Raw genomic sequence first — 23,291 nt, 5'->3', positions numbered from 1 at the left:
GACAATGATTTAATTTTTCTACAAACTGTGTATGTGTGTTTGCGCATTATGAACAAAGATATATCTATACCGCCCCAGAATGGCAGAAAATCACATATTGGGGTCGATATATAGACGATATTTTTGTCTTATGGGAAGGTACAGAACAAGAATTGGTACAGTTTGTAGAAAAATTAAATCATTGTCATCCAACAATTAAGTTTGACTACAATTTGGACAAGGTCCATATCAATTTTTTGGATATATGGATTCAAAAGGAAGGGCAAGAACTACACACAGATCTGTACACAAAACCAACAGATAGTAATTCTCTTTTGGCATATGATAGTATGCACCCCAAACATCTTATAGGAAGTCTGCCTTTTTCGCAGTTCATACGGTACAGAAGAATATGTGATTCCACTCAAAAATATGTGGAAAAATCAGAAATGCTGAAGAATAAATTTAAAGAAAGGGGTTACCCCAATAAGGAGATAAAACGAGCTCAAAAAAGAGCAAGATTCAATGACAGAGAATGGTTATTGCGGTCTAGAGAGAAGATAGAGGAACCGCAAATTAACTGCATATTGAAATATACAAAAGCATCAGACAAGATAACAAAAATATTAAAAAAACATTGGGGTATATTACAAACACAGCAGGAGTTCAAAGATAAAAGATTGATGGTTTCATATAAGAGAAATACGAATCTGCAAGACACTCTGTGTAGATCAGACGTGTGGACGGTGGGGCATACAATTACAGGTATCCACAAGAAATGTGGTAGGTGCAGTGTTTGTCCAAACATTTTAGAAGGATCAACTCTAGAATGGGAGTATGGGCAACAAACGATCAAAGTGAGAGGTCAATCTAATTGTGAGACAGAGAATGTAGTGTACGCAAGTAAGTGCCCATGTAGTAAGATCTATATAGGACACACTTCAAGAAAATTTAAAACACGTATAATAGAACATAAACATGGAATAGTGCATAAAAAATCGGAAGCACCTATGGCACAGCATTGTGCAGAACAGGGTCATTCTTTTGAACAAATGCAGTTTATAGTGTTGGAAGTGATTACTAAGGGTAAGAGAGGGGGGGATATTAAACAACAACTATGGCAGCGGGAACAACGGCTGATTTATCAGTTCAAAACAACTATGCCCAGAGGATTGAACAAGAATGTAGAATGGAAGGCGTTCTATTAGATGGCCCCTTTAAATAAAAGAAAGAAGGGGATTGGAAGAGGTTCATGTGGGCGTCATATAAAAAACCGCGGCCATTTTGTGCATCGTAACATCAGAATTGAAAGTAAGAAATTAAAGAATAACAAAGTTCCTGAAGCAGCGATGAATATCGCGAAACAAGACGTGCTTGTCGGAATAGAACACTAAGATACAATATTGAAATATTGCATGAAGAAAACAAAGGAACGGAGTTGGAAAATTAAAAGTTGAAATATATAACGAAGAAGAACGGAGACACGCAGGGATCCACAAACCGGAGAAAACATTGCCACAAACCCCAGGGGCTGTGAGTAGGCACCAGCCGGCTGGAGAAGATTGAATAGAATTCAGTTAAGTGCAAGTAGTTTTGTGATGAGAGGAAAATGTGGACAAATGTGAAAAATGAAAAATAGAAAATAAAGGTATTGGGACAAGGGGTCTCCATGTACACATAGTAATTAGGACACTTTTATATAAGATGTGAAGAGTATGTGTTGATTCAGGTCAACCAATGCTAACAAAACAGTTTCTCATTGGTAAAAAATATATGAAAAATTTTTTTGAATTATTAATTAAATTATGACCTATGATAAGAAGCAACCCCACAGAATCCCTGGTATCCTTTATATAAAGGTTCTGTTTCACCAATAGGTGTTAGACCAGGGGTGGAGGTATTGAGGTCAGTTTGATAATAAAACACATTGTAGCATTGGAGGTCCGGGTCATTACATACGTTAACCCTTGGAAATAGATTGTTATAGAAAATTAGATGAATGGTGCCATCTCCTCGAGGGAGCCAAATACTCAGTTATCATGACTACTGATAAGAACCTTCTATATCTATAGGAAGCCTGTAGACTTAACCCCCAACATACCTGATGGTCTCTGTTCATTTCTTGAAACAGCAGTTTCCATACTGGTTCTTCTGAGCAAGATTGTGGTGCCCAAGTGACTTTGGGACTCGGTACTGAAAGGGAGGCACAAATCCAAGATCGCTGGTCATCCAGGAATCCAAGGCAAGTTGGAGCTCATTTCTCAGGTTTACTGGTGACCTCAGCTGAGAAGAGATGCACATGACTACATGACATCTTGCCCCGTTTGTGTGTCATGGCCCTGGGGGCCTTTGCAATCTGTCACGGCCACAGAGGCCTTTACAATCTGTCATGGATTCAGGGATGGTGAGTCCTTGGATCACAGCCAGGGCTGTGGCAGACAAGTCCTCTGGGCTGGCACAGGGCAAGAGTAAAAGGATTCAACAAACAAGACAAAGACCGGATCCAGATGAGACAAGAAAAGCAAGGCAAAGGGGCAGAACAAGGCAAGACTCAGTACTAGGTTAAAACTGGGTTCAGAATAAGCAAGACAGAACTAAACCCCAGGGAGAACAAGGCAAGATACAGAACTAGGTTAAAACTGTGTCCAGAATAGACAAGACAAGGGCAAGGTAAGAACTGGACAGGACTGGACAAGGCAAGGCTAGGTACAACTGGACAAAGCAGACAGGCAAGACAGAAACTGGATCCAGACAAGGCAAGAAAGCAAGGCAAAGGGCTAGAAATGAACCAGACAGGAACACGGCAAGACACAGAAACAGGGATAGAACTGAGTTCAGGCAGGGCAAGAACTGGATCCAGACACAAGAGAGCAAGACGAGACAAGGCACAAGACACAGCAGACAGAGCAGGGCAGAAGCTAGGCAACAGGAACAAACAGCAGCAGACTAAAGACAAGGCAGGAATGGAGCTTGACTGTAGCAGAGACCAGGAATGGAGCTTGACTGTAGCAGGGACGGAGCATGGCCATAGCAGGAACCAGGAACAGAGCTTGGCTGTAGCAGGAACCAAGAATGGAGCACTGTAGCAGGAACCAGGAATGGAGCTTGACTGTAGCTGAAACAGAGCTTGGCTGTAGCAGGAACTAGGAACAGCACTTGGCAATAGCAGAAACAGGAGCAGAACTTGGCCGTAGCAAAAACCAGGAACAGAGCTTAGCTATAGCAGAAACAAGAACAGAGCTAGGCTATAGCAGAAACAGTAGCTGAGCTTGGCTGTAGCAAAAACCAGGAACAGATTGGCTAAAGCAGAAACCAGGAACAGAGCTAGACTGTAGGAGAAGCCAAGAACAACGTTCCATGAACAACGTTTAACTGTAGCAAGAGTCAGGAACAGGGTAAGATTGTAGCAAGAGTCAAGAGCTGTGTTATACTGTAACAGGAGCAGGGTGAAACAGTAACAGAATCCAGGAGCAGAGTTTGGCTATAGCAGGAGCCAGGCTTTCAGGAACAAAGTTCAAAAACAAGACATACAGGAACAAGGATTCAGGGACAAGACTCATAGGAACAAAGCTAGGCAGGAAACAAGGCATACAGGAACAAAGCCAAGCAGGAATTGGATCCAACAGGGAACACAAAAACAAGACTAAAAGAACTCTTGCAAAGGCAATGTATGAAAGTCCCAAGATGCATTATAAAGGACCTCACTGATGTCACAACTTGGAATGAGGCTTGGAATACACTAAAAAAAACACAGCAGCGCACCAAAGTGAGGCTTGGATAGACTCTGAAGTGAAGCTTGGATGCAGGAACATCAGAGTGAGGCTTGGATAATCTTCGGAATGAGGCTTAGATAACAAGGAAACAGGCAGCAGAGGCATCAATGCAGGAAAAAGGCAGTCTGGAAAATCCACAGAGCCAGATCACTGGAAAAAGGAGAGTCTGGACGTGGGGGCACTTTTTTTTTTATTAAAGATTGTACCATTGAACCAGTTCTTGAGGCTCATTTGTGCTCTTTTTGTGCGTATTATTTGATATACCATTTTTCAAATCAATGTCAATGCGATGTACAAAGTATATCTATATTAACAAATCCCACCTTGAACGTTCTGAAGCTCACTCCAAGGCAGAGAAGCTCACTCCAAGGCAGAGAAGCACAAAAATCCTGTAGTCTTCATAGGCTAGGACCAGTCACCCTCACTCATAGACCCGCCCTCAGCCACGCCCCATCTGTACATAAAATGCTACCTCAACATTCTGAAGACAACCTGCTGAAGCCATCTGCAAAATCCCTAAACAGTTCGTAAGTTCATGGTGGTGAAGCCATCCAACTCACCATGTCTCTCTGCCCCGCCCTCGAGGGCGGAACACAGAGAGTAAAGGGATCCATAAAAGCACCCCTACCAACTGGCAACCCCCTCCAACAAACAAGGACCCAGGCAGGGGGAGTGTTTCCGTACTCCTCTCCCTGCCTAGGAATCGCTACAGACTGCTGGCAAACTCCCCAACCACACGACCACAAAAGCCACCCGCAACCCCCCCCACACACACACACACACAAACACACACACAAACACAAACACACACACACATACACACACACACATAAACACACACACAAACACATACACACACATAAACACACACACAAACGCAAACACACATAAACACACACACAAACACATACACACACATAAACACACACACAAACACACATAAACACACAAACACAAACACACACACAAACACACACGCAAACACACACACACATAAACACACACACAAACACACGCAAACACACATACACATAAACACACACACAAACACACAAACGCAAACACAAACACACACACACAAACACACGCAAACACACACACACACATAAACACACACACAAACACACGCAAACACACACACACAAACGCAAACACAAACACACATAAACACACACACAAACACACAAACGCAAACACAAACACACACACAAACACACACACAAACACACAACCGCAAACACACACACAAACACACAAACATAAACACACAAACGCAAACACACACACATAAACACACACGCAAACGCACACACACACACATAAACACACACGCAAACGCACACACACAAACACACACAGAAACACAAACACACACACATACACAAACACACACACACACACAAACACACACACACACACACACAAAGAGCCTCAACGGTGCACCTCTAGGTGCCCCCCCGCCGCATCGCCAATGTGAGACTTCAGCCAATGTGAGATGCTTCTCAACGGAGGTGCGTTTTAGGAGGATTTTTTTTTTTGGTTTTCTTTATGTACGGGCTGCTGCTGCTGAATAGCAGAAGCAGCAGCTGCCGGACACAGTTTGTATTAGCGGTTGCGGGTGGCAAGGGGGTTGATGAGGGGGGAGGGGCTTGGTGATGTGCCACGGTGGGGGGGGGTCGGGTGATGCGCGAAGGGGGGACAAGGGGCTTTCTTTGGGTGTTGCGCCGGCTGGGGGGGGAGGGGGGGTCTCGCTGGACATGGGTGGCTGGAAGGAAGCAGGGGGAGGGGAGGGTCGCTGCACATGGGTGGCTGCAGGGGGGGGCAGGGAACAGGGAGATAGGGATGGGGGTCCACACACCACATAGGTGCCTGCAAGGGGGACAGGGGATACAGGACGGACACTGCAGGGTGGGCAGGGGGACAGAAGGGTCGCTGGACATGGCTGGCTGCAGGGGGACAGGGGAGAGAGGAGGGACGCTGCACATGCGTGCCTGCAGGGGGACAGGAGGGATGCTGAGGGGGGGGCCTGAGACCACATGGGTGGCTGCAGGGGGAGCAGGGGAGACAGGAAGGACGCAGCAGGGGGAGAGGAGGGTTGATGGGCATGGGTGGCTGCAGGGGGATGCTGGACATGGGTGGCTGCAGGGGGATGCTGGACATGGGTGGCTGCAGGGGGAACACGGGGAGAGGAGGGCCGCTGCACATGCCTGGCTGCAAGGGGGCAGGGGAGGGGGGGGGGTGAGGGGGTTCCTCACACCACACACGCAGTCACTCATTCTCTGTCTGCCACATACACTCTCACTCACACACTCACTGTCTTTGTCCCTCTCTCTCACACAGTGTCACACAGAAACACAAACACTGTCTCTCACACACTCTCTCACACAAACACATACACTCTGTCTCTCTCTCTCTCTCTCACATTCTCTCTCTGACACACACACACTCCATCTCTCACACATGCTCTTTCTGAAATATACACTCCAAGGAAAACCTTGCTAGCGTCCGTTTCATTTCTAACAGAAACGGGCCTTTTTTACTAGTTTAAAATAATAAAACATATATAAAAATTTTGTTATAACAGTTTCATTGATAGATACAAAAGAATGAGAATGTAATAGCACAACATTAGTATATCAATAGACATTTACGCCCTAATTCTATATATGGTGCTCTGAATTGCATGTGCAAATTTGGGTGTGCAACCAATTTGCACATACAATTTAATAAATGAGCCAATTAGCGCAGATTGGGCACTAATAATCAGCACTAATTAGCATTAATTAAAAATTGCATGCACATCTTTAGGCACTGAGATCCGAAAAGGGGGCATGGCCACAGGAGGGACATGGATCGCTCAGGGCCATTCCTGGAATTTGCGTGCAGTGTTATAGAATTCAGGGGATCTGCACCTAATTTAGATACAAGAATTTGCACTAGGTTTCAGTTGGTGTAAATCCTCGTGCCCAAAATTGGGCATGGATCCCAGCAACAAACACTGTTCTATAAACGGCGCCCAACTCTGAGCATCGTTTATAGAATAGCACTTAGCACTAATTTTTATCGGCTCCCGAATTTGGGTGTTATTTACAGAACCAAGTCCTTAAGGGGGCTTTTTATTAAAGATTAGTACGTTATCTGCCTCAGAACTCATTTTATTCCTATGGGCCCTGCTGCAGATAACGTGCTAATCTTTAGTATGAGACCCCCTTGGTGTGGGGAAGGAAAGGATAAATATAAAATGTAGTAATTCCTAGAAAACTACAGATATCCACCTTTCTCAATTATAAAACAGATCCAGAAGTTCGCTTTCATCTAATACATAACACGCATGTCGAAATAACCAAATTTTCAGTCCCATTTTGAACTTTTGACAGAATTGTCTGGGAGAATTGGAGTACCTTGAGGAAGAGATTCTTCTGCTTAACATTGTGTAGGTTTTTGCTCTCCTTCTTGAGTGTGACTGTTGGGAAGACTGGATGGCCAGGTCAGGTCTTTATCTGCTGTCATCTGCTATGTTACTAAGGGCTTCTTTTACAAAGCCCCACTAGCGATTCCCATGTGGCAAATGAGAGGAAGCCCATAGCAATTGAATGGGCTTTCTTTCACTTGCTGTACCAAGAATAAGTAGCGCAGCTTTGTATGTTCTTCAAGGTAATAGCAGGCTTCTCCTCTGTCCTCCTCATGCTGGACAGAGGACTCCTCTGAAGATATGGGCAAAATCTTGGGCAATATCTTTCATGTTGAAGTTAAATGTAACAAAACCAAGGTTCTTTGGTTTACTAACCATGTGGAATGTTTACCAGATGTTATTCAAAGAGGGCAAAATGATAACTTGAAGGCTGAGCAATCATCTAGGATATTAGGAATGATGATTCATCTTTATCATTTGAAGCACAGATTGATAGCTTGTTTGCGAAGGTTTTCTTGAAATTAAGACAATTACGATCAGTTTTGACCCTGTTCTCACAAGTATCATTTCAGATTGTTGGTTCAGAGTTCTAGTTTAGCCCAACTGGATTACTGTAATGCTTTATATCTGGGCATTTCAGTGGATTGAGGAATCGTTTGCAGTTGCTGCAGAATTAGGTGGCTCGTCTGATCTTTAAGAGGAGTAAGTTTGACCATGTGTCTCCCTTGTTGAAGGAACTACACTGGCTGCCATTGCAAGCATGAATACTTTTTAACGCTTGCTGCATTAATTTCAAGATTTTGCATGGTTTAATACCAATTCAGATCACTCAGTCTTGTATTCATCTAGGCTAGTTCTAATCGATCATTATGTTGGATGGACCTTGTCGGCCCATCATTTAAAGGTATTAAATTTTAAAAAGTTTTGGAGACTTCTTTTTCATATCAGGCTCCACATGTTTTTAAGTATCAAACTTCCTATGTACTGTTTTGGAAGGATTTGAAAACTTTTTTTATTTAAGAAATTTGGGAATTCAGACATTTAAGTAGATTTAACTATGTAAGTTTTATAAATGCTTATAACTATATATTTTTAAAATTGTAAGCCGCTTCAGACCTATACTACTACTACTACTACTAGTTAACATTTCTAAAGCGCTACTAGGGTTACGCAGCGCTGTACAGTTTAACAAAGAAGGATAGTCCCTGCTCAAAGGAGCTTACAATCTAAAGGACGAAATGTAAAGTTGGGGCAGTCTAGATATCCTGAATTAAGGTATAATGGTTATGTGCCGAAGGCGACATTGAAGAGGTGGGCCTTGAGTAAGGATTTGAAGATGGGCAGCGAGGGGGCTTGGCGTATGGGCTCAGGGAGTTTATTCCACGCATAGAGTGAGGCGAGGCAGAAAGGGCGGAGTCTGGAGTTGGCGGTGGTGGAGAAGGGAACTGAGAGGAGGGATTTGTCCTGTGAGCGGATATTATGGGTAGGAGCGTAAGGGGAGATGAGGGTAGAGAGGTAATAAGGGGCTGCAGATCAAGTGCATTTGTAGGTAAGTAGGAGAAGCTTAAACTGTATGCGGTACCTGATCGGAAGCCAGTGAAGTGACTTGAGGAGAGGGGTGATATGGGCATATCGGTCCTAACGGAAGATAAGACGTGCAGCAGAGTTCTGAACGGATTGAAGGGGGGATAGATGGCTAAGTGGGAGGCCAGTGAGGAGTAGGTTGCAGTAATCAAGGCGAGAGGTAATGAGAGAGTGGACGCGTGTTCGGGTGGTATGCTCAGAGAGGAAAGGGTGAATTTTGCTGATGTTATAGAGAAAGAAGCGACAGGTCTTGGCTATCTGCTGGATATGAGCAGAGAAGGAGAGGGAGGAGTCAAAGATGACTCCGAGGTTGCGGGCAGATGGAACGGGGAGGATGAGGGTGTTATCAACAGAGATAGAGAGAGGAGGGAGAGGAGAAGTGGGTTTGGGTGGAAAGACAATAAGCTCGGTCTTAGCCATGTTCAGTTTCAGGTGGCGGTTGGACATCCAGGCAGCAATGTCAGATAGGCAGGCCGATACTTTGGCCTGGGTTTCCGCAGTGATGTCCGGTGTGGAGAGGTAAAGCTGGGTGTCATCAGCATAAAGATGGTATTGGAAACCATGGGATGAGATCAGCGAACCCAGGGAAGAGGTGTAGATTGAAAAAAGAAGGGGTCCAAGGACAGATCCCTGAGGAACTCCAACAGAGAGTGGGATGGGGGTGGAGGAAGATCCTTGAGAGTGTACACTGAAGGTGCGGTGGGAAAGATAAGAGGAGAACCAGGAGAGGACAGAGCCCTGGAATCCAAATGAGGACAGTGTGGCAAGAAGTAAGATGTGATTGACAGTGTCAAAAGTGGCGGATAGGTCGAGGAGGATGAGGATGGAGTAATGACCTTTGGATTTGGCAAGGAACAGGTCATTACAGACTTTAGATAGTGCTGTTTCTGTCGAGTGTAGAGGGCGAAAGCCGGATTGAAGCGCATCAAGGATGGCATGAGAGGAGAGAAAATCAAGGCAATGGCTGTGAACGGCGCATTCAAGTATCTTGGAGAGGAAGGGTAGGAGGGAGATGGGGCGGTAGTTGGAAGGACAGATAGGGTCTAGTGATGGTTTTTTGAGAAGTGGTGTGACTACAGCATGCTTGAAGGTGTCAGGGACAGTTGCAGTGGAGAGAGAGAGGTTGAGGATATGACAGATGGGGGGGGAGGGTGACAGTAGGAGAGATGGTGTTTAGTAAGTTGGTGGGGATGGGATCAGAGGAACAGGTGGTGCATTTCGAGGAGGAAAGAAGCTGGGCGGTTTCCTCCTCGGTGATATCAGGAAAAGAGGAGAAGGAGGCCTGGGTTGGTTGGTTGAGGGAGTGGGTTAAAGGGTGAAGAGGAGGGGGCGGAACCAAGATGGCGGCGTAGCTGGCAGCGTCGATAGGCAGCTCGTAGGTCCGTTTGGAAAATTTTTCTACTATTTAATTTAGATGCCGCATACCAAAAGAAAGGGGACTGCGAGGTTAGTTCCCCCACCTACCTCGACATCCTCGCCGCTTCATTCGGGCCTCGAGCGCTACTTCGCGCCAATTTCCCACATTACAGGAGAAGCGGATCCCATTGCGGGGCACCCGAGAGAAGCGGAGACCCTGCTGGGAGAAGAAGTTTCTCTTTCACCTCCATCAACGCTGACTCCCCCGTGCCCGGCGTCGGCGGCGTGCCTGGGTGGATCGCACCAGTCTACCGGAAGTGTTTTGACTGCTGCTCCCGGTGAGGGTCAGGAAGCGCCACGGAAGACGCCTGGAGTAGAGACAGAGATCTCTAAGAAAGAACCGGGAATTAACCTCGAGATGATTTGGGAGAAGCTGAATGAAATGGATAATACTCTACAGCAGACATCGGGAGAGGTCAGAGCCTTTAATATTAAATTTCAAGAACTAAATGCTAAAGTAGACGTAATTAATGAAGAAATTGCTGAAAAAATTCAAAAGATTCAGATGAATGTTGACTCTTTTCAAGAATTTAAAACATCTGTGGTTAAAGACAATCTTGACATTCGAAAGAGGGTTGAGCAGATAGAAAACTACAACCGAAGATTAAATTTAAGAATGTTAAATTTCCCTAACCTCCCAAGGATTAATTCCTATGACATGTTTAAACGCTACTTACATGAAGTTTTGAAGATACCACTTGACGCAATTCCGCCTATAAATAAGATATTCTATATTCCTAATCCCAAAGGAGAGGGGGGGGAAAGACAAGGCCCCCGAGATGCCAATTTGGATTTAAAAAATATCTCAGCAATTCTGGAACAAACATTAGATGAAAACTCTGAAAGATCTACTTTGGTTGTATCATTTATATTTGAACAAGACCTAAATAATATAATGAGACTATACTTTAAAAATTTAAAAGCTTGTTTTGGCGGAGTGAAGGTTCAGATTTTCCCAGATGTAACGAAATCAACCCAACATAGAAGGAAAGCCTTCCTGGCATTGAAATCACAAACATTAGATATAGGAGGGACTTTCTTCTTAGCTTTTCCATGTAAATGTATTGTTAAATTGGGTCAGGTTAAATATACTTTTTATTTACCAGAACATTTAAAATCATTTCTTGAGTTGAAACAGCTGAAATGAATATAAGATATTTGTGGAAATAATACGCCCCATGTCATTTATTATTTTTACTATTTAAGTTTAACTTCTCTACTCTTACCGCCTCCTCATTTAATGTGGTCTAAGAAAGCATTAATGTTATTTGTTGGATTAAGCTGATGTAATTAATGCAACTGTATTTCTTTAATTTTGTTTTCAGTTTAAACTCTTATTATCTTTGAATCATGCTGTATTTCAATAACAAAGTGAACTCTTGTTATAAAGTTAAAAATTTAATAAATAAATAAATAAATAAAAAAAAGGGTGAAGAGGAGGAGGTGGCTTGGTAGTGAATTCAAGGCTGATCTTCTGCACCTTGTCACATAGGGAATAAGCAGGTTAAAAGTGTCAATTTAGATTAGATTAGATATGGGCTAAAAAAAAAGCAGAGATCCTTTAGTGAGGCTGAAAATGTCTGTGCTTTAATAGTCTGCTTTCCCTGCACATTTCTGTTCAGGTTCTTTTTCTTGTGGCAGTCTTTCTTCCAAGTTACTTTCCCATAGGGAGATTGGAACCCATATTTTGTATATTAAATTGTTCTAAATAAGTCTACATCTGGTTACTTGCTGTTCATTTTGTCACATGATGCTGTATTTTGATTTTGATACTCCTTATTGTAAAAATGTTTAATTGTCTGTATTCTATTATAATTGTACTCAACTGTGATTTTTAGGGTTAGTGGCCATAGTTTTTACATCTGAAAGGATGCCTAATGAAGCATTTGTGAGCCAGAGTGAAACTGATGTTTATTTCCGAGAAGCTATTACCATGTAACACAGCTCTGCTAAAAATGACTAGTGACAATAAAAGATATTTACAACATTGAACATACACTTTAGGTTTTATTGGGTTTATTGCAGATGTGTTCTAGAACATTCCATGTTCAGTGGAAAAGATGGTTTCCATAAAAGCCAAATAAAAATGACATTTTAATTTTTATGTGGGATTTTTAAAAATCTCAATGGATATTCTTTAATGGGATATTTTCAGGCTCTGTTGTGGTTGTGTCAATGATTTTTAGTATCCTGGCAACCGGAGTTTACAGCCACAGGGCACGGTATTAGGGTTTCTGTTTTGCTCTGTTTGGGGATCTTGCCAGGTACTTGTAACCTGGATTGGCCACTGTTGGAAACTGGATGCTGGGCTTATTGGTCCTTCAGTCTGTCCCAGTATGGCAACACCTACGTTCTTATGTTCTAAAGTGTTTACAAATTGTAAGCATAATTTACGCTCCTACATTTTTGCTCCTAAATTATGAGCATAATCTATTTTGGAGCATAGTGTGTGCTTGTAATTTAGGAACATAAATTTTAAGAGCATAAATTTAGGAGCATAACCTTTATAGAATGAGGTCCATAGCAGTTAGTGCTGCTTTAAATGGTGGCCACTGCAGGATAACTTTGACCCAGATGTTCACAGCAAGACTATATGGCTAGATTGAATAAATGGCACTCAAAGTTATGCACCAGAAAGATTCACACCAAGATATAGTATTCAGCAAAGGGCGCTCAGTACACAAGCCCTTTGCTGAATATTGGCTTAGCCTGGATTTCACACCTAACTATAGGTGCAAGCATTTACGCCTGCTGAAATCTGGTGTAAATACTGGCGCCCAGTTTTCGGTAGTTGGGTGTGCATTCTACAGTATTCCATAACATTGCACCTAGCTTCTGGAAATACCCCTGATCTGTCCATGCTTCTTTATGCACATTATAATATTTAGGCAGAGATTTATAGATTAGTTCCTAACGCAGATGCGCGGGTAACTCCAAATTTGGTGCCAATGAATGTCAATTATTGATTGTTGATGCTTCATTAACTAATTACATTGCATGTGCATCTTCCCTTGGTGCCCAACTTTGGGCAACATATAGAATCTGGGGGTATGTGTCTGATGTCAGTAAAACCCCATCTTTTCGATGCTTCTTTTAACTCCTAACCCTTACTCACCTGTTCAGCACCCATTTTTATCATTCTCACCTTAGTAATTCCATTATCCCTTATTTATGCTGTTTGTCCTAGTTAGATTGTAAGTTTTTTCAAGCAGGGACTGTCTGTTCATGTCCAGTGTACAGCGCATTGTATGTCTAGTAGTGCTATAGAAATGATAAGTAGTAGTAGTAAATTTCTGGGTCCTGTGAAGCCACTGGAAGTTACCTGGGTACTGACGATATTCAGAGTCAGTACCCAGGTAGTTATCCAAGCAAACTGCCATTTATGCAGACCTACTTACCCGGGGAGTTATCCAGGCACCAGCACTGAAATCATTGGGGCCCAAATAACGTTTTGCATGGTTCATAATTATGTTATGCATTGTAATTTTATGTCTGAGTCACTGCAGGCTATGCGGTGAATGAAAATGAATGAATGCAAGTACAGGTGCCCTGGTGTGAATTAATATATTATATCAGTACTATCCCAGAAATATTTTATCACTGATTTGAACCAGAGGTCAAAAATTTATCACCCTTCTATTGTCCTTTCCCATAGGGGGTTCAATTTGGGCTTAGAATGAAGAAATGCTAATAGTGATGATTAAGATTCCATATTGTATTAACTCTGCCATCTTTCCGCAGCTAAAAGACAAAGCCTGAAAGTTCAGATCAATGCAACTGAAGACACCATTGCCATGAAGTTTCTGCGTCCTAGCCCCAATATGCAATTGGAAGGCTTCATCATGGGATATGGTAGCAACATTTTCTCCAGTCAATATATTCAATTGCCAGCCCATGGAAAATCCTATGAGACTGAAATTGGTAAGATAGTTGATGGCTAATGCTCTGTTGTTTACACACAGTATATGCATATAGAAGTCAATTCAATAAAGGGCGCTAAAAGTTACAAGCCAAAGATCTGAACGTTAAGCTAGTATTCTGCAATGACAATTGTGCACGCCAAATCTGTTATATTATTCCATCATAAGTCCACATTTATGTGCCAGCATTTAAGCGCAACTACTTATGCCACGTAAAAAGGCTGGTGAAAGTGTGTGCGACTAGATGTTGGCTCTTACACACTTAACTGGCAGTGTTCTATACGTTTAGTACATAAGCATGGGAACCACCCATGTGCATGTCCCTTTGCAGTTATGCACTATAGCACTTAAGAGCTATCTTATAGAATAGTACCTAAATACTATTACGCACATAAACGCTGTTTCCTTCATTGTGGCACATAACCTCCGTTATGTGATGAATTGGCACCAAACCTTTGGAACACTATATAGAATGAGGGGGAAAGAGGGCAATTCTATAACTGGGCACCTTCTTTCCAGGTGCTCCGGAGCCACATAGTGAGACCTTATTCTATAACGGCATTTGAGTGCCCAGATTCATTATAAAATACTAGCTTAATCCAGTATCATAACTGGTGCCTACCATTTAGGACCACAGTTACACTGCAGGCGCCAAATGCATGTAAGGGCAAACGGAACTTATTATATTCTGTAAGATGCATGCTTAAGCGGCAGTCCTGCCATGCCCCTCCCATGCTCCACCCTTGTGTACGCTCCCTCTCTTGCATTTATCTGCAGTACCACTTAAGCATGCCCTTACAGAATAGGGCTCAGTCAATTTGCTGCGTCTTATGTGTGTAAAGGCCGGTTTTCTGTACATTTATGTGACCGAGTGCTCTGTTACAGAGTTGCTCTTTATGGGCCAGATTCTATAAAGGGCACGTGTGCCTAACACCAATTCCTGTGCCCTAATTTTAGGTATCAGGCTTACACCTGCTGAAACCTGGTGTAAATGCTGGTGCCCAAGTTGGATGTGCTGATTTAGTATTCTATAACTACGCGTGCAACTATCTGGAATGTCCCTGACACGTCCATGCCCCTCCTATGGCCACACCCCCTTTTGAGATACACAGTATGGAAGTTAGCCAGATGTGTGTGCAAATTCTAATGGGTGCCAATTAACTTCAATAATTGGTTGTTAGCACCCAATTGTTGATGGTTTAGAGCTCATATTTCAATTAATTTGCACATTCATCTCGGGAGCATGCCCAAATTTGGGTGTGCAAATCTGGGTGCCGTATATAGAATCTGGGGGTATATTCGAGAATGACATGGGGACAAAGTTTGTCTCCGTCCCCATGGGCTCTGTCCTCATCTGCAGAAGCCTCAAACAATTATGATTTTACATTTAAATCTTTTTATTAAACTATAAAAAGGAACAATATGCTGTGCAACTATTGTGTATAAATTACAAATAGAAAACAATAACAGCTAGCAGCTATAATAACCCACCTCACCACCACCCTCTACCCTTCCAACCCCAACAATAGCTGATTTCTACTACCCCAAGAAATCCTAATCCACCCTGTTAAAATGTCCAGTGGTAAAAAAATACAACCCGTTCTGTATGCCCTAGAGGGGAGCAATATGCCCTATGAAGCACTGTTATGATTTTTTAATCTGTGGATGAATAAGAAGTCATCAACAGTCTCAGGATTCAGTCTAGCTCTCCTGTTTTCCACAATCCTTCCTGCAATAGAAGATGTCTTCTTAGAAGATGTGCTGGTAGCAGGATGTACAGGATCCCCCATGCAAATTTTGCTGGTTTTTCCAAAAAAATCAAAATATCATTGTCTGCATTAATCAAACATAAGTAACAGTTCGGTTCATTAACAGGCTTCAAAGTAGAAAATGACACGGGGACAAAGTTTGTTCCCATCCCTGTGAGCTCTGTCCCCATCCCCATGTCATTCTCTAGGGTATATGTCTTTTAAAATAGCATTTCAAAAGCAGTGACCTAAAAGTTCCTTGTTGAAATGTGTTGGTGCAGTCTTTCCATCCTAAGCTGTATTTTTATTCCTCATCCATCTCTAGTTCTTTTGTGTACTATATTCCACAGCCAAATGCCAACATTATATTAGCTTTCACTGGGGTAGGGGTGGGGGGGGGGGGCAGGCAGCATCTAACAGATAAAATTTGTTTCATTTTGAGTTTGAACTTTGTACAAACAGGCTTGCATACCTCAGTATTGATGTGAAGTTTTTTTTTTTTACTAAAATGGTTGTATGCTAGTTTGAAAGACCCACAAAAAATTCTCAGGTTCATAAATAGATACAAAGTTAAAAAAAAATAGATACAAACTTGCTAAATGTGCTGAGTTCATGAAGGCTCTTCTGATTTGTAATAAGGACTGGGCAGCTTCTCAGGGGCTTCAAATCTTTTGTAAATCTGCATAGAATCCGGTGAAATTGTTCCCCAAGATTTGCTGGAGAAATATAGTTGAGCTTACCTAGTAAGTCTGGGGAAAACTCTAAAAATTCCATGAAACTCAAAACTAGGTTCAGATTTGCCTGGTTTGTATTTAATCTAAAATTGTCTGGTATGTATGGTTCTTGGTCATGGAACACGTTTTGATTTGGATGTCCTTGCAAAATGTCCCCATCCAGGGGCGGGGGGAATCCCATATTTTTAAAACAAGATGAGCGTCCACCTTTCATTTCGATAATATGGTCAGGGATGTCCAAATCCTGAAATTTGGTCGTCCTTAGAGATGGTCGTCCCTAGACTTGGTCGTTTCTGATTTTCGGCGATAATCGAAACCGAGGACGTCCATCTCAGAAACGACCAAATGCAAGCCGTTTGGTCATGGGAGGAGCCAGCATTTGTAGTGCACTGATCCCCCTGACATGCCAGGACACCAACTGGGCACCCTAGGGGGCACTGCAGTGGACTTCATAAATTACTCCCAGGTACATAGCTCCCTTACCTTGTCTGCTGAGCCCCCCAAAACCCACTACCCTCAAATGTACACCACTACAATAGCCCTTACGGGTGAAGGGGGCACCTAGATGTGGGTTTGTGGTGGGTTTTGGAGGGCTCGCTGTTTCCTCCATAAACGTAGCAGGTAGGGGGGATGGACCTGGGTCCGCCTGCCTGAAGTGCACTGCACCCACTAAAACTGCTCCAGGGGCCTGCATATTGCTGTGATGGACCTGAGTATGACATCTGAGACTGGCATAGAGGCTGGCAATCAATATTTTTAAAGATGTTTTTTGTGGGTGGGAGGGGGTTAGTGACCACTGGGGGAGTAAGGAGAGGTCATACATGATTCTCTCCTGTGGTCATCTGGTCATTTCGGACACCTTTGTGTGCCTTGGTTGTAAGAAAAACATGACCAAGTAAAGTCGTCCATGTGTTCGTCAGGGATGTCCTTGGTTCTTTCGATTATGGGTCGAGGATATCCTAGTGTTAGGCACACCCAAGTCCCGCCTTCGCTATGCCTCCAATACGCCCCCTTGAACTTTGGCTGTCCCTGCAACAGAAAGCAGTTGGGGACGTCCAAATTTGGCTTTCGATTATACCAATTTGGACGACCCTGTGAGAAGGACGCCCATCTTCCGATTTATGTCGAAAGATGGGCGTCCTTCTCTTTTGAAAATAAGCCCAATTGTCTCACTCCTTTGTCACCCTTCCACATTGAGATAGGGACCATAGAATATATTATCTCACTTCTTTGTCTCCCTTCCACATTGGGACATTGGGAACATGGAACACATTATCTCTCTCCTTTGTCTCCCTTCCACATTGGGACCACAGGATTGGTAGCATGAAATGTTACCATTAGCTGGGTCTCTGCCAGGTACTTTTGACCTGGATTAGCCACTTTGGAAACAGGATACTGGTCTAGATGGGCCATTGTTCTGACCCAGTATGGCTATTCTTATGTTATTATGACCATGGAATACATTATCTCACTCCTTTGACACCCCTTCCACATTGGGACCACGGGGACCATGGAGCATATTATCTTAGCCCTTTATGTCACTCTTACACATTGTGATATGTCAGAAAAGGACATCTTACATTATTAGGGTCATTTTATAAGGGACTTGAGCATGTTGGCTCTTATAAATTTGCTTGGATGTATATTTATTTATTGGGATGTATTAACCGCCTTTATGAAGAGATTCACCCAAGGTGGCACACAGATACATAATTTTATGCAATATAAAGGCAATTCTATAACAAGGTGCCTATAACTAGGAGTTTATTCTGTAAAGGGTAGATAAGAACACTTCAGCCGATATTCAAAGAGAGTTAACCAGCCACCGACCAATTAACATGCTTGTATGGGGCTATCTAGTCACTTTCAGTCACTTTCAGTAGCACTTAACTGGTTAGTGGTGCTGAAAATGACTGATTAGTGCCAATGTGGAAGCCGGCTACATCTGGGTGTTCCAGGGACGTTTCAGAGATGGAGTCCAGTTAGCTCCAAATATTCAGAACTAACTGGTCATGTTTAGCACATAAATAGGTCAGCTATTTATGTGGTCCTATCTTTATGCACCAGCCCATGTGGCCCATTAAGTCTGAATATTGACTTAACCGGGCATTTGCTAGCCGGCTTTAAAAAAAACAAAACAGAAATTCAATGCTGAAGCCTGCACATGGCCTGGCATTGAATTTCCGTTTTTAGCAGCAGTGGCGGAAAAACAATTTTGTCCACCACTGGCTGAATATTGGCCGGACAGTACTTAGGCATGATTGCTTATGCCAGCCATAGAGCTGGTGTAAATACAGTTGCCTAAATACAAATGATACGTGTGTACTTTTTAGTATCCTATAAGCTACACGTGTAAATGAATTCCAACCATGCTTCATCCATGTGTACACCCCCCTTGCAAATACATGCTATGCAAGAGATTTCCAAACTGTGGGTTGCAGTCCCAAATTAGATCATGAAACATGCATCTGGAGTCTTGATCTAGGAGCGCCCTCCATAAAGACATCATTGGCCCAAATCCCCAGGGGGTCATGTGCTTTCTGAGTCCATGCAAAAAAGGTCATAGCCACAGAAAGATTGATATACACTGGCAAAGGGTGTAAGCAGAGTTGAAATATATAGACAGATAAGATATAACAAAAGGAGTTAGATAGAAAATAAAAGAGACTAAGGGGTCCTTTTACTAAGGCACACTAATGATTAACGCATGCTAAATGATAAGATGCCCATAGGAATATAATGGACATCCTAGCATTTAGCGAGTCCTAAATCCATTACTGTGCCTTAGTAAAAGGACCCTGTGATACTGTGAGAGAGGGCTGAGAGTGGGTCTTCACAATAACAGAGCTGGACAAGGTTGTAAACATAAACATAAGTACTTTATTAATGTAAAGCTGAGGCCTGTTACTTCACAGACCTAGGAACAAAAGTAAATTTTGGTTTACCGAGTCCATCCAAGATTGTCAGCAGTGCTGATTTTCTAATGAGAGAACGCAATAGGAGAGGGACCGCTTGGCCAGGGTCTTCATGGTTTCTCTGTTCTTGTTGTTCCTTGGTAATTGTGTGGGTCCTCTGCCTCTGTCTTTTTTGCCTTCTCATCATGGTGCCAGGCCGTGGAATGTTGGACCTGTGGTAGAAAAGTGGGGGGCACGCTGTATCTTTGGTGGTAGAATTTCCCTCCCCGTGGCTACTCCAGTGCTGTGGAAGGGCATTTCTGAAAAACATCCAAGTCAGAATTGGGATGTCTTGATCATTATGTCCAAATATATTGTCTACCTCACAGCCATTTTTGAACAGGAAAAGCATTGGGATTTCCTGTTTGAAAATATGAATTCTTTCTTGTGCTGAAAACGTCCAAATTGAAACAGCCAAAAGAGCAGGCACAAAAATGTCTGTCTGGAATCATTTGTACCAAAATGGCCACACAGACATCCCTATAGAGCAGAGGGGCAGCTTAGTGGTCAGTGCAGTTAACAAATGGCACCCAGGTACAAATCCCACCTTAACTCCTTTTATTATGTGTTGTGAGCCCTTCAAGTACGGGGGGAAAAAAACAACTAATGTACCTAACTGTACACCACTACAATAGCCTTCAGGTTTCTCCTACATATAGGTACAATAGGTATTTTGTTATATTTGGAGGGCTCACAATTTCCACCAAAAAAGACCTAGTTAGAGTAGGATTTGGACCTGGGTCCCCTTGTGTACAGCCCACTACACTGGCCACTAGGCTACTCCTAGTAGCTGCTTTCTGCTCTGATGAATATGCCCATAATACCTGATGCTGTCATAGCGCCTGGTATCCCCTTTCAGTTTCACTTCATAAGGAGATGGGAAGGGGACAGCATCAACTGGGGAATTACGGAAGGGTCATACCTTAATCCCTCCAGTGGTCAGCTGGACAGTTAGAGCACCTTTTTGTTACTTGGATGTGATTGAAACAAGTCTAAATACAAACGTCCTTCTTTTTTGACTTGGATGTGTCTTCCTGTTCCACTATTGCTGAAAGACGTCCTAATTTTGGGCCCATGCAAAACACACCCACAACATACCCCCATGCTATTGGATGAACTGCAGTATAAAACATCCAAATTCTGCCAGATGGACTTTTTTTTTTTTTTTGGCCATTTTGAGACATCCATCTGCTTCAAAAATGAGCACCATAGTCTCTCTATCCCCTGCCCTTCTCCACTGTCCTCTTACTTCACTCAGTAGATTATGGCTGTTTGTGTTTGGGATTTTTGCTACATGCTGTTGCTGCCCCTCCCCACCTGTTCTTCTCTCCTTCCAGGCAGTAAGAGACCTATTCCTAATCCAGGAAGGGAAGAAGGGGCAAGGTGCCATGAGCCCCACAACCCCACTGTTCCTGACCCCATTTAGACCCAATAGTCCTGTATTTTCTAATTGATTTCTAGGCCCAGCAGTGGTGCAGGCTAGGAGGTGAAATGCAGTAAATTAATTAACTGTCCCAGATTCTTCTTCCTCTGTGGAACCTCTCTTTCAGCGAGTGATACAGGCTAGGGGGAAGGAGAGACTACCTGCCTCATTTGGCTAGCTCTGGCTTCCTGCACCTCCTCTTTGGGGAAAGGGGAGGTGATATCATCGGATCATAATATCGCACTGCCATGATCCACCGTGACCAGCTCCAGCTTTTTCTTCCAAAGACTTTTTCTGAGGAGTGGGAAGAGGAAGGGTAGGTTGTATAGACTCAGGAAAAGCAGGTTGTGAGTTTGCTAATCCACCAGCTCTGGCTTCCTGAACTTCCAACTCTTCCTTCAAGTTACTAAGGAATGCAAGTGCACAAGCATTTCCCCTCCCCCCCCCCCCCCCCCCCCGCCCCACCTTCCCACATCAGTGACTCACCACCATATGCACTGCTGCACTTAGATGGTCCTGGGCCAAAAGGTTTCTGGCATAAAATCATCCCTGGCCACAGAGCAATTATTAGGGTTATAATTATTAGAATAGCACTACCAAATGTACATAGCACTTTACACATACTAGACAGTCCCTGTTTTTTGAAGTTTACAATCTAATAAAGACAGACAACAAGAGCCATAGATAAAACATACTGGGGGTATGGGGCAGTCATTGAATTAAGAGGAGCAGCTGCAAGGAGTGAGGCCTCCTGAGAATCTCAGAGCTGGAATAATGAACAGAATTCAGCTGAAGACGGAGACCATCCTACCCAATTACATGAATCAACAGGAAAATCCTTGCCCTTGAAAAAATTTAGATGTTACCACCTGCAGTGACTGAATTAAATCCAGATATTCAGCTCCAGTATCTGGATAATGGGAAGCACTGAATATACAGATAGTGCTGAGGTTCCGTTTGCAATCTAGACAGCTGACTGAATAGTTAATAAACTCTAGGGCCCTTTTACTAAGCTGTGCTAAAATGTTTCCAGTGCTATTCCCAGTGCGGGGCTTTTTCGTGCGCTGAGGCCACTTTTAGCGCTGTGGTAAAATGTCCCCATTTTCCATTTTTCCTATTAATGGCCATGTGCTAATTTCCCCATTAACATGTGGCCATTAGCATGTGAGCACTTACCAATACTTATTTACTAGGTGGTAAGGGCTCATGCGATAGCCATGCACTAATCAGTGCGCAGCGATGTAGCTGCATTAACTGATTAGCACAGTACACACCTACTGTTCACCTCACAGCAGGGGTGTAGCCAAAGGTAAGGGGGTCCAGAGCCGAGGTGAGGGGGCACATTTTACCCCCCCCCAGTCCCGCCGACCCCCCCGCTCGCCAGCCAGCCATTGCCGACACCGACCCCCCCCACGACCCGCCCTGCCCGCCCGCCATTGCCAACACTTCCAACAACTTTGACCCCCCCCCCCCGGCCGATGACCCTCTCGACCCCCCCGCCCGCTATCGCCTACCTTTGCTGGCGGGGGACCCCAACTCCCGCCAGCCAAAGTCTTCTTCCTTCGTTTGGTTTCTGACTGAGTCTGACATCCTGCACATTGAATCTGACGTCCTGCACGTACAACATGCAGGACGTCAGACTCATAGAAACAGAACGAAGCCTTGCGATCTGCAGGGCTTCATTCTGTTTCTGTGAGTCTGACATCCTGCACGTTGTACATGCAGGACGTCAGAGTCAGAAACCAAACGAAGGAAGAAGACTTCGGCTGGCGGGGGTTGGGGTCTCCCGCCAGCAAAAGTAGCAGGCGGTAGGTTGGCAGCAGGAGGGGGGTTGAGAGGGTCGCCGGCAGGGGGGGTCCAGGGCCAAATCTACGGGGGCCCAGGCCCCCATGACTCCATAGCAGCTACGCCCCTGCCTCACAGAAGTGCCCTCAGTGCTAAAAAATAAAATCTCTTTTTTAGCATGAGGGAAGTGTGCACAGATCCCAAAACTACCACAGGGCATGCTCAGGCATCCTGTGTTAGTGGTTTTTAACCTGCGGTGAGCACGCATTAGTGCTTACTGCAGCTTAGTAAAAGGACCCACCTTTTTGCTATCCTAACTTTATCTGTAAAGTTATCGAGTTAACAGACTAAATATTGCCACTATCTGGATAGCTCTGGGAACAGTCCTCGCTCCATCTGTGGCTTGTATCAGCGCTATCCAAATAGCACTGGAATTGTCCATGATAATCTCCAGTGGCATTATCCAGATAATGCCATTGAAAATCACTGACTGATCTAGTACTGCAGAGATCTTTGGTTCTGGGGCAAGTGATTAGATAAAATAAACTGCATTGTGGTTGAAT

At 43.7% G+C, this 23,291-nt stretch overlaps 1 protein-coding gene across 49 annotated transcripts in view; it reads left to right on the top strand.

Moving 5' to 3' along the window:
• The window catches only part of ABI3BP (ABI family member 3 binding protein), a 477,114-nt gene that overhangs the window by 62,566 nt on the left and 391,257 nt on the right, over window positions 1–23,291 (top strand). For all 49 annotated transcript variants that reach the window (XM_030204105.1, XM_030204134.1, XM_030204107.1 and 46 more), the window contains exon 2: window positions 13,906–14,085. In XM_030204105.1, the coding sequence (XP_030059965.1) occupies window positions 13,906–14,085 (180 nt within the window). The remainder of the gene's footprint in view (window positions 1–13,905; window positions 14,086–23,291) is intronic.

The sequence above is a fragment of the Microcaecilia unicolor genome, chromosome 5, assembly GCF_901765095.1.
Source record: "Microcaecilia unicolor chromosome 5, aMicUni1.1, whole genome shotgun sequence".
NCBI lineage: Eukaryota > Metazoa > Chordata > Amphibia > Gymnophiona > Siphonopidae > Microcaecilia > Microcaecilia unicolor.
The sequence above is the reverse complement of the archived record's forward strand: the minus strand, read 5'-3'. Positions and strand labels throughout refer to the sequence as shown.